General features: G+C 36.7%; 1 protein-coding gene across 1 annotated transcript; it reads right to left on the bottom strand.

Annotated features, from left to right (window-relative positions):
• Nucleotides 1-12: 12 nt before the first annotated feature.
• On the bottom strand, nucleotides 13-8818 carry LOC137388841 (double-strand-break repair protein rad21 homolog). Its single transcript, XM_068075303.1, has 11 exons — nucleotides 8642-8818; nucleotides 7327-7502; nucleotides 6624-6859; nucleotides 5906-6015; nucleotides 5598-5798; nucleotides 5044-5166; nucleotides 4798-4944; nucleotides 4302-4540; nucleotides 1439-1562; nucleotides 828-1060; nucleotides 13-697 (listed from the first exon to the last, which is right to left on the bottom strand). The coding sequence occupies exons 2-11, from the start codon at nucleotides 7468-7470 to the stop codon at nucleotides 413-415; spliced, it is 1842 nt and encodes a 613-aa protein (XP_067931404.1). The 5' UTR covers nucleotides 7471-7502; nucleotides 8642-8818; the 3' UTR covers nucleotides 13-412.
• Nucleotides 8819-13143: the final 4325 nt, after the last annotated feature.

The following is a 13143-nucleotide window of genomic DNA, read 5'->3' as shown; positions in this document are numbered from 1 at the left end:
CTCGCATTACAGGATATCCAACAATTTTATTACAATTAGAGATAAAACCTTATAACATTAACTCATAACTTAATGTTTGTTTATATACTAAGACTCAGGTCCCAACATGCTATTTACACAAAATTTAAAATACAAGAAATTCATATATAAAATACTGTACACTTTATGAAATAAACCGATATAAGAGTGGATGCATATACAAAAAAAAGTAAGAAAAAATTACTAGAATAAATGGACCACAATTGACTAGGCCTGCAGGTGATTGAAAACAAACGCAAGATGAGTCACCGAGCAAGAACGGTAATATGGGTACAGCATCACATTTGCAAGCAGGCTATTTAAAAAGAAAAACACATAGCGCTGCATATAACTAAACATAGAATTGATCGAGAGAGATTTAGTTCCACAGACATTATCCCGACCGAACAAAGCTACTACCACGACTAATAACAATATCAGCGAATGGTTCATCCTGCTGAAGACACACCATACTGTGCTTCTGCAAAACGAGGCACGTGTAAAATTTGGCAGCGGCCTGCTTCCGACTATGATTCTTCTTAAGCATATCGAGGAGGCTAACAGTATTGCTACTATCAAATTGTCTGCCGAGTGTTGTGAGCATGGTATGTGTGCGACGATTAAGTCTTTTGTCTTCCACCTCATCACCTGTACTCTCCTCCGCTACTATGTTGTTCTCCTGCATTGTATAACATCACAATTACCCCTGGCAGCAATATATTTACAAATAAATACTTGTGTGCAATGCTAGTTAGTTGTATCTAATAAGCTCTCTCGCACTGCGTGTACATTTGCGGTGTTTAACCAACCTGTTCCTCCAGAGTAGGTGCTTCAATCTCATCCCCGCTGTCCACCTCATCAGCTTTTGGCTTATCTTCGGCGGCTTCCTTGGCAGTTTTATCTAATCGCGGTCGTTTTCTTGGGGTCTCATCCTCCAATGTAGGTGGCTCTGGAACATCATTGGATGTAGGAGTTTCCTCTGGAGGGATGGGGGTGTTGTCGGCCTCGGGTACCTGACTGACATCTGGTACGGCTGGAACTGCTACAATATCAATACCACCAGTCGTCACAACTAAACGGACAACAGTGTCGCCAAAATACATCTCCGACGAACAGCAATCACACCGAAAAAAAACAACGCGTGAAAAATGAGATTTTTGTACAGCAAAAATCTCACGCATTTCTGTGAGATGCGTGAACAAACTCTCATTGATTTGTTCAGGCATCACTGAGAACAAACTTATCAATGAACAGACTTATCAACATGATTAAGATAATTCCATGAAGGTATATGAGCTTATTGAAATTGCCAACAATCACGAAAGTTGATTTGTACACGCTGAACATAAGGACGACCATCCAACTGAAAGACCAAAATGTGGAGCTCATGAACAACAAACAACATGATGTAGCAACTTACCAAATGTGTCATTAGGTTGGTCACGGGGTTGTTCTGGTTCAGGACTTCTGCTCCTCTTTGATCGTTTATCTTCTTCCTCAACTATGGATTGCGGCACATGAACCGTGAGGTTACGGGTGTATAACTATAAGAGTTTACCACAAATGTAGCAAAACCAAAAGCTTTTACGGATGATACTTTAACCCAGAATAATCAAGCCTTCTACAACTACGCCAATAGAAGAGTCTTTGCTGCAATAGCACAGCAACTGTGTTTCGAGTTTTTTAACTAAAAATTAACCTAATGAATAAAATAGTGTGCAAAGATCTGCGACCAAAAAATCTTTTAAAATACGTATCCTACCAGCAAAGTATATACAGATGAGTTAACATGAATCTAACGCACCATGTAAAATACAGTAGACACTCCTACAACATAAATAATCCATTCCGACTGCGCATGCGTTACAAGGATTTGATATTTTATACGAACAGTTGAATACAGTCAAACATGGATAATTCAAACTTCAAGGGACCAAGTGAAAGTGTTGGCAGTAATCAGAGCGTTGATGTTATCAGAGCACTGTCACAAGTGCATGAGTTTACTAGTAGATACATGTACATATACAAACTATATATAAATAAAAAACATAAATGTCTGGTTTCAAATTAAATGCTTCTAATGTGAAGTTATAAAAATTTTTATCAGAAAGTATAGATATTTTTCTATCACTTGAGATTTGTTTGTTGTTTTAGGTGATGTGGCTGCCAAGACGTTTTTCAGATTAAAATTGGCAAAACTTGATCGCTGTTGAAATGCTCAGAAGAAAATAAATCTTTCTCTTTTGAGCGTTTTAACCAAGATCAAAATTGCCGATTTTTCTTGAAGTTTATCCGAAGGTTACCTCGCTTTTCCTGGGTTTCGAAGGGCCATCGCTAAGCGGATGTTTGGTAAAAATCAAATTTTACCAAACCTTTAGAAAAGTCGTTGACAAAAATATTTTGCCGATAATGGTAATAACGACACATGTGAACTACTAAAAGTTGAGGTTTATCTCCATGGCTTGGAATAAAGTGATATTCTAAAGCGATAACAACCGTCTCGGTAGCCGTTGGGCAAAAAACTGTTCGAGTTAACGGAGTTAAGGTCGAGTTATCTGAAGCAATTTATCATTGCGTGGGAACGGACCAAACAAAACCGTTCGAGTTAACCATGTGTTCAAGCTATCCGAGGGCGAGTTATCCATGTTTGACTGTATATGTAAATTGCCTAATCTGTTCCAAGATTATCCAAAACACACCTATGTGGCCCTTCATATAGCACAAAAACTAAAACATAAATTTTACCTCAATAACTGTGGTATTATTGATTTGTATCAACAACATTTCTCCTTTACATCACTTTTGCTTGGTTTAGGGTTGACGATTATGCCAATTTTACGCGCACATCTTCAACGTCAACTTAAACTACAACCGTCACGTACAAATTTTATCGTGTTTTCTAGATAAACCAGACGCGCTGATTCCGATTTTGTACTCAAAATAAAGATTGGTGAACTAACCTTCAAAGTCATCAAGACTTTTTTAAAGCGTTTCAATATCCGTCTCAAAAACAACACGATCGGCATAACAAGCTCCGCCCATAAATATGTGATGAAACTTAGCTTTTTCAGGAACGGAAGTTTGGTGGAAGTTTCAGGAAGGGATGTTTAGTCTGATTTAAAATAATAGAGATGGGTGTCTTAGAACCCAATATTATCTAAATACAGCCTGTTAAATAATCTGTCTTTTATGAATGGTAGATAAGCTATTCAAAATCGCTAGTGTCTTGTTACATGATAATTAAATAGGCTGAACGCCGAGAAAAATGAGCTAAAAAAGCGAGGTTTTACCACAAGCTAGCGTAGTTATCGCGCTTTTTTGAGCTCATTTTTAAATATGCAATGTTCAATAGCTTATCTACCGTTAAGAAAAGACAGATTATTTTTAAGGCTGAATTTAGATAATAATGGATTTTAAAACACCCACCTCTATTATTCTAAATCGGTCTAAACATCCCTAACTTCCATTCCTAAAAAGCTAGGTTACATCACGTGTTTATGGGCGGAGCTTGTTGCGCCGATCGTGTTGTTTTCGAGACTGACATTAAAACGCTGTAAAAAAGCCTTCATTACTCTAAAAGTTAATGGACCAATCTTTATTTTGAGTACAAAATCGGAATCAATGTGTCTGATTTACCTAATAAATACGATAAAAGTTGTATGTGATAGTTATGATTTAAATCGAAAGACTGCAAGGTCTATGCTGAAGAGAAGAATTTTTTTTACTTCCGTGGGAGTAGTGTCTATATGTCCGTCCATTTTTGCAGAGCTAGTTTAGAGTTTAGGATAAAAGATTGATTTGTAAGACTCCAATTTGTGCCATTCAACATGGTAGGCTGATACTAACACCTGCACCAATCGACTGTCTTTAGATATTTCTGAATAATTGTGCACTTACATATTCTCTGTGCTTTATCGTCACACCATATAAAGCAAAGAGAATATGTAGGTTGCCATGTGCAATCTCTCACGACATGCTAGACTGTGCAGGAACTAATATATATATAATAGAGATACCCCTATACCCCGTTGTCTCTCCATAGTGCGGTAGGAAAAGAGACATTTTTAATTAAGCCTAATGATAGGATTTTCATAATTTAATTTGGGTTTGGGAACTTGCACCAACTTGACTCTTCACGTTATATGGAAGTTCCTACGCACTACGAAGCAAAAACTGCATAAATCCTTTGCGTTAAATAAAATTTACGCTGTAAATTTACGTTATAGGAGCGTCTACCTCACTGTACTTGCGATCACAGCCAAACATGGCCAATCGCAACGAACCTTCTGCAATGACTTGTTCGGGATGTGCCGACCAGATAGACCGAATAACTTCTCCACGGTTCCGCTTTCCTTCCAGTGCATGAGCTTGAGAGTGGGTGGAGCGAGATCAAGAGTTGTAACGATGTCATTTGTTTGAATCAGTTGTTCTTTCATAGACTGCGAGTCGATGCCCTTCTGCTCATCTACCATCAACTTCCTGCGCCTCTTCGGCCTCCTCTCCACGCTAACACCCGAAACACCTGCACGCGTTAAGGGAATACACACATTAACCGGTGCCCAGTGTTGTCAACTTTGACAGATCTATTAAGTATTTCCTAACATTGGAGACCCAATCAGTGATGTGGATGAACATCTTAATAACAAATATTAAAATGGTGACCAAATGTATCTATCTCTACTTGATGCAACCAAAAATAGGTAAAAAAATTAATACTTTCTAGCCTGACCCAATCACCATAATGACAAACTACTACAAAATATAATCTCGGGCACTAACCAGTGACAATGCTAGTATTATCTAACGGTTGCAGAGCAAAAGCCTCGTCATCATTGGTAAGCAGAGTGGTCTCAGAAGCAGTAGTCTGCGCCATGATGGATGATGCTTGTCCTATAGTGCTGGCCTCATCTTCTATGTTTTCAATGGCTGCAGAATACACAATTGCGTTGAGAACGTGTAATGGGTATGCTGCCAAGCAATCATGTAAGTGACAAATGCTGCCATACTAGTAGGTAATAACTGTACCTGGAGGAGGTGGCATGTCAGTCAGTGTGTCATCATCAAGAGGCTTAGCTTCAATGTTGGAGATGTTAGGGGGATCAACAGATATGTCTTCAAACAGACCCGGCCCTCCGAACAAGCCATCGTCTGCGCATAAATCCAATCAATAAACAACATAATGGAACTACAATTCAAGGCGGTATATTAACAAACTTGTAGTACATAGTGATGTACATCTCTAGACTACAACTGCAAATTATTTCACAAAAGTTACCGCAAGTTTCGCAAAATCAACATGGATAGACATGCCATGGAACATTATTGAATGTAGGAGTTTCCTCTGAAGAGATGGGGATAAACTTGCAGATAAACTTTCCATAATGGAAGACAACTCCAAATGTTCAATTCACAGCGGACCAACTCAAAACACACATGTAACTCACTTTGGAACTTACAAAGTGCTAACACCAATTAGTGCTTGCCATTGACATGCCAATATGAATACATTATTACAAAACGAACATTTCGAGAGTTATCTTCTGCTGACGATATTTGATAAGATGAGAAAAACGACCCACCCAATGCTCCATCGTCATCTTCCCCAAAGCCATCATTAGCCATCATCTTCTCTTGGTTAGCAAGAGTGCTATCCATCTTGCTGCTGTCATCGGCAGCGGCTAAAGTGCTAGCATCTCCAATAGGCGCCGGAGTTTGAAACAGAGAGTCCTCTATGCTTGAAGCCTCTCTCAACATCTCCCTGTCATCAAAGCCGACATCGCCTGCAACAAAAGCATTTTTTAGAAGTGCCAATGTAAACTTGAAACAAATATTGAGAATGCTATAATAACAAAGCCTTTTGAGAATAACTGAGGAAGTTTAAACGCACCGAATCCATCATCAGTGATGAAGTTGATATGGCCAACATCTTCTTTGATTGTGATTTCTTCCGGGCGACTTTGATTAACTGCAAACTTGGGTGCAACATCAGCTATTGTGCTAAAAAATTGACATCCAGATGCTAAAGCAGACATCTTTATGCATAGAGTGAACAGGAGCTTCCACATCACAAATTACATGTCATGAAACATAAAAGAGCAGCGCTGACATCACCAAGTAACATTAAAGATGAACTTTTATAACAATGTAACTGTTAATAACATAACATTTCAACTGCTACATAATTTAAAAAAAGAAGACAACTTCCAAATTGATACCCATCTTCAATCGATGGGCATTCAAGAATACTTTACGAGAACGGTGAACATTATTCTCAATTCTCAAGCGCACAAGTGTTCAAGTTGAAGCATTGACTGGGTAGCTGCAAACTACATCTTTAGATAACAAATGAAGGAGACTACAACAGCTTAGCAAATGATTGATTATACAAACTAGGGATAACAAGAAATGGACATGAATATTGTTGACAAGTTTCAAGTGTCCAATCATTGATATGAAAAAACAGAAAAGATCAGGGTGCAAAAGAACTCAGCATAATTGTTGGGTTTGCTGAACAAGGAGCTAATTTAAAGACAAAGAATCAAGGTGAAAAAGTTTGCTAAAAATATCCCAAACCATTTATAAACATGTTACCCAATGATACTTACTCCATCTCAAAATCGTTGAAATTTACATTAAAATCATCAAAGTTTTCCTGCAGAGTGATTGCACTGGGGGCAACATCCCTGTGATCATCAGGTAAATCGACAACACCTGGCCGAAATGCCATCTTAATCTTGACAAAAGCTTCATTGCAATCAGCTAAAAGGTATTTGGTCTTGCGAGAATATATCCTAACGACTCCCAATAGGAGGTGACCGGAAGTTCGCAGTGCCAACTTTACCTGTGAATATTAATGTTAAGTGATACTGAACAATATATAGGAAAATAAGTTTGCCAATGATAGAAACATGAAGTAATTAACATTTGAGCTCACAACGGATTAACAATCGTAACTGAATAAACAAACTCAAACTTTGATCGACTGCCTCAGATAAAGTTTGTAATCACTTCTGCCCGAAATCTCATGTGTCTGATGAAATCAAAGCATATAAAGATTTTTGTGTTGTAGCGAGTGACTGAATAGACAAACCTTTAACATGACATGTCAGACTATTTCAAAGCTACATTACATGTATGCCTGCAGAAAAACTCACCAATCAGCCTTAAACAAGCGAGCACAATGTCAAGCACTGCCCGTGATAACATCAGAAACAGCAAGATTTTACTGGCAGTCAAACCTTTTACATAACCATCACTGGCAGCGGATGAAAGATAAAAAACCGAACCGTCAATACATAAGCTTCTTACCTTAGGCTCAAGAATGGCATCTACAGTACTGTCGATATCAGTTTCATAAACTTGTGCTTTTGTCAATTTTTTCTCCCAATGAGCAGCCAACCAGATCTTGGCCAATGGCCCTCTCTTGCTCAGAACAAAATGAGCATAAAACATTTTGTTGTGAGATTAGCTAGCCTTGCATAAACCTACAAGAAATCACATTGATACAACATGGACTACTTTCTGAATGTCACACACATATTACAAGCATATCACAAGCGAATTACATTTAAAGTCAGAGTCGCTTGTTAGTATCTTTTTTATGTATGATCAATAACCTGGCAAGTGTTGTTGATGACTTTCAATAACGCATAGCCTGCACAAGGTATAATTGCTGACTATAAACTTGCTATCACTATAACCTTAAGGCAGGGCGCTTCCACAAGACTACAAATGGCTGAAAGAAGGTACTAATCATAGCCATTATCTAAGATTAGCTTAAACACAGCGAAAATGCTGCCTTAGCAAGGAGTTTGCGCCAGTCTTATAGGATGTTATCAGCAATTCGGCAACTTATTAATCAATTTATATTTAATCAACTCTTGCAACGCTCTAAATCTCAATTCCATTATAGTCATAGTCTTGGCTCACATAATTTAAAAGTTTGGTTGAAATATTTAATATTGTAGAACAAGTTTTAAAACTTTGTCTGCTTTGTCATCATTAATGGAACCCACAGACGAACCAGAAAGCATAAACGTAAGGTGAAAAAAATGTTAAAAACTCATTTGCTCATTTCAACTGGTTTCTCAATCTACTCTGTTGGCATGTGATACAAACATGATACAGTCCCTCAGCGAGTAAACATAGACTAATTTGGTCATGAGGCTTTGACATGCAAAGATCTCACAGCAACAATGTTTATATAAAAAAAACAACATCGCTTATTGGAAAGACAAAAAAGCGCGAACCAACTTCATAATGAATTGACTGAAACGAACTTTTTATATTAGAGAACAACACTTTTTAGAACAACATGCAGCAGCAAATAATGAGAACATTTGTCTTAGAGAACATAACGGTATACAATGCTCAGTAACATGTGATTAACTGATCGTGAAAAACCGAAGCGTGAACTATTAAATAATACTATATGTAAACAGCAGAGTAATTACGTAATTGACAATGTGATTGAACACCTAAATAAATTTCGTGCAAAGTAAGTTTAAGACCAGCGTCACCATACTCACAGCTACTAGCAACAATTAATCTAAAATGGGAACGACCGATGCATATTTGAATAAATGTATGTTTTGTATTCAAAACTAATGAAAAATCTAATAACCTCAAGCTTGCAGATCTAGCCCATCGATTGATGAAATAAAATAATGAAACCCGTCCAATAATAGCTTTGTACAAAATACGTTCTCGTAGTAAATAGCTTGTTGAATGGGCAAATGTTTTCAACATTTGCCAATAATATAGCGGCGGACGCCCAGTTAAACGAAATAACCGCTTTTATTTTTTGAGCTATGGCGTAAAAATTCAATAAGGTTAAGATTTTAACTAACAAATAAATGTATTACGTACATTATATTATATAAAAATATTTTTGTATAATTATTCTGTGTTTTATAAATGTAATATACAAAAATCAATGCTAAGTTTACACAAAGTTTTACGGTTACATTTTAATATCAACCGTGACCATTTCTAACCCAAAGCGCCGAACGAGCGCACCAGTTTAACGCATCGTCATAGAGTTTCCTACAGCCATTTAAGTTTGGGTAGCAACGTATAACAACCGTTGTGATGTACAGTGCTTAACGCAAATTTTATTATTAAACATTAAATGCCGCTTATGAAGCTACAGCAATTTAACTAATAACAGTACTGATTTAAAATGCTTGACTGTGCAAATATTCAAGCAGATTTTGACTTTCTTATAAACTGGGCTGATAAATGGCAGATGGAATTTAACAACACAAAATGTGAGACAACTTCTTTTTTTAGGTGTCGTGAGATCCCTTTTTCTCACAAATATCTCATAAAAGGCCAACAACTAACTTATGTCAATCACTTTAAATACCTCGGGGTCATTATAGACAATAAACTCAACTTTAACCTTCACATAGAAAAGACTATAACCAAATCTTTATCCACACTCTACATGCTCATGAGGTCCCTCAGAAGTTGCTCACCCAAAACAAAAGCCCTTTCTTTTAAAAGCATCTGCCGCCCAGTTAATGAATATTCATCCTCTGTCTGGTCTCCATATTTATCCAAGCACATAGACTCCCTCGAGTCTGTGAACAAAAAAGCCTTTAGGTGGGTGTTTAAGCTTAAAAAATGAGAGGATTTCTGACCTCATGTCTGAGTGGTCATGGGCCACACTTGCAAAGCGTCGGAGGACGGCTGACCAAAATCTAAAAAACAAAATAACAAGGGAAGAAATTGCAATACCAACCCATTTTTTCTCAAATGCCCACTTACACAATACACGCCACAAATGCACTAAAGGTGCAATCAACACCAATGTTAAAAAACACTCCTTTTTTGTGCGAACCCTTAACAGCTAGCCCCCTTTTTTCTTTTTTGCGCAACCTTACTAAGAACCTTCAATATTTATTAAAAGTTCTTGCCCCCGCCTAATCCCTATCCTCCACTTTAATAACAACATTGCCCCAACCAAACTTAAAAAACACAATAAAAAAAGGGAAAGAGTTAAGATAAAATAAAAAGAAAGAATAGGAAGGAAGAAACCCAAACTAAGAGTAATCTACTCATGTTACCTAATAAAGATATCGCTCTAATGCCCCATTATGGGGCGAATGCGATTAATTGATTTGACTTGACTGTCATCATTCACTAAGAACGAAAAAGTCTGCTTTCAAATTTCAGGTCAAAATCAAGTTTGATCTAGATTTTACCTTTGCTTTCACGTTACAAGACTTTTTGCCAATTATGAATCGACGTTATAAAACAATTAAGTGTTGTCGGAGGCCATACTAGAAGTGGAAAGCTTATCTGAAGCAAATACATTAAGTCGTTAAAGGCAGATTAATTTATGAAAATTTCAAACTTATGGCAAAAACGCTGGCTTAATTATGGTATTGTGATGGACTTGTCAAGCAAAGCTTTCCTAAGGTTAGTCTCACCTGATAATACACAAGCCAGCTCTCATGGAAATCTAATGGACTAACACACAAAACTTGCTATATAAACAACTGTCATCCAGTGTTGCGGGAGAGAGAGGCCTAGTGAAAAAGACCCAAGAGCTAGTGGACAACAAAGCAAGGAGCGACAATGCATGAAACAACAGTGTGGTAACATTGATTAACCTCTCCACAGCTGGGTGCATGTATAACTAGACATACAGTCAAACATGGATAACTCGCCCACGGATAGCTCGAACACATGGTTAACTCGAACGGTTTCTTTGGTCCGTTCCCATGTAATGATAAATTGCTATAGATAACTCGAACTCAACACTGTTAACTCGAACTGTTTTTTGCCCAACGACTACCGAAACGGTTGTTATCGCTTTAGAAAATCACTTTAATCCAAGCCATAGACGTAAACCTCAACTTTTCGTAATTCATAAGCGTCGTTATTACCACCATCGGCAAAATATTTTTGTCAACGACTTTTCTAAAGGTTTGGTAAAATTTGATTTATACCAAACATCCGCTTAGCGATCGCCCTTCGGAAGCAAGGAAAGTGGTATTCGTTAAGAGCAACACTCCGAGGCAGTTCAATTAGAGGTTTTACGGTACATTGTATATCACTCTATCACTCACGCTTTTTGAATGGATACTTATTGAACGTACATGTATTTTGTGTTTAGGTCAAACGATGAATAGTTTTCCGACGTTGATTCCGTGTTGAATCAACGTCGGAATGTTGAATGTTTAAAACGTCTTAAAAATTGTTGTAATTAAACGCATACGTTGTCTTAGCTAAAAAAAACTATTCATCGTTTGACCTAAACACAGAATACGTATGTACATTCAATAAGTATCCATTAAAAAAGCGTGAGTGATATACAATGTACCGTAAAACCTCGTAAAACTTCTAATTGAACTGCCTCGGAGTGTTGCTTTTAACGAATCCCAGGTAAAGTGAGGTAATCTTTGCATAAACTTCAAGAAAAATCGGCAAAATTGATCGTGGGTAAAACGCTCAAAAGAAAAAGATGTCTTTTCTTTTGAGCATTTCAACAACGATAAAGTTTTGCCAACGTCAATCTAAAAAACGTCCAGGAAATATCATCACCTCAAACAACAAACCAATCTCAAGTGATAGAAAAATCTCTATACTTTTTAATAAAAACGTTTTAAACTTTACATTAGAAGCATTTAATTTGAAACAAGCCATTTGTGCTTTTGATTTATATTATAGATTGTATATGTACATGTATCTACTAATGAATAAGTAAATACATGGACTTGTGACAGTGCTCTGATAACTTGAACACTCTGATAATTCGAACACTTTCGCTCGGTCCCGTGAAGTTTGAGTTATCCATGTTTGACTGTACATGCGTCTTTTGCATTCTTACATTTATTATTGTAACTGTGTGAGTAGGTACTTAATATTTTATACTCATTTCAGCATTACCCTTCCTTGTAATTAACTGTATTTAATAATTATCTACTTTCAATGCTCACGATAGAACTTGAACAATAAATAAACTATATTGAGCAATCAGTAACATTGTTTGTTGCAATTACAGCTGCGCACAAAGAGCTATTGCGTATTCAAGACAACTTGTATGCAAAACCCACTTGCAAATGGCTAGTCGATGCTAACTTCCACAACAGTCCACGTGCAAAGCATCATTTTTGTCACAAGTAACAAAAAAAGATGCAATATACAGAGCTGTGGCAGAATCAGTAGTCATTTAACTACTTCAAACAAATCCTCTTTATAGCAAGTCAAGTTAGTCTTAATTTAATTTCGACAATTTCAAGTAACGCCAGAGTAAATTTAAAAAAATGAGATCATGTATAATTTGTTAACATATAATTGTTATACAATATATACTCATGTTATATAATATAACGTATAATTGTTATATGCAATCTTTTGCTAGATAATTGGTTGGTTATAAACCAGAAAGATATGTTATCTAGCTTAGCACTTTCACCTAACAACGAACGCAGTTAGGGTATTGTAATGGTGGAATTGAAGTGGCCAGCCTTTGTCAATGGTAGTTTCAAGCGGCAGTTGCCTAAGAAAACTAATTGTAAAATGGTAGACGGTGATATTAGAAAGATTACATCTTTTTACTTCAATTGTTAGATGGCCGTACATACCTATATCTAATTTCAACATTTCTGTTGTAACCTTTGGTTTATTTTTGATTTACAGCTACTTGAGTTAGCTATTTTCACTACAGCAATAACCATGACCATCTGGAATGACATTTGGAGGTGTAGAAAAAAGACCGCATCGCACTGGATTTAAATTTGCGACTTTCAACATGGTAGACCAACAGTGTAACATCTGCACCAATCAGCTATGTCAATGATCGCGCAGATAGTTATTATCTATGCTTAATCAGCACACCTGATGATCTCCCAGACTGTCAGGGTATTAGTAACAATAACATTAGTGAACCTATTGAGAATATACATAGTTGTCTTATAATAAAGTCTTGTGAATTATTATTATACTAACTGAATGCCCGGTATTGCCCGGGTAATAAAAGTCTTTGCACAGAACATTTATTTTTATTTAACATATAATAACATTTACCATTCTAACTGTCATAATTTCATATCATGAAAAAAGTGTTTTGTGCAGTTTAAATAAATTAAGAGAAAAAATAACACAACTGTATAG

This window comes from Watersipora subatra, chromosome 2, assembly GCF_963576615.1.
Source record: "Watersipora subatra chromosome 2, tzWatSuba1.1, whole genome shotgun sequence".
Classification (NCBI taxonomy): domain Eukaryota; kingdom Metazoa; phylum Bryozoa; class Gymnolaemata; order Cheilostomatida; family Watersiporidae; genus Watersipora; species Watersipora subatra.
This window is presented reverse-complemented; position numbering and strand designations above follow the sequence as displayed.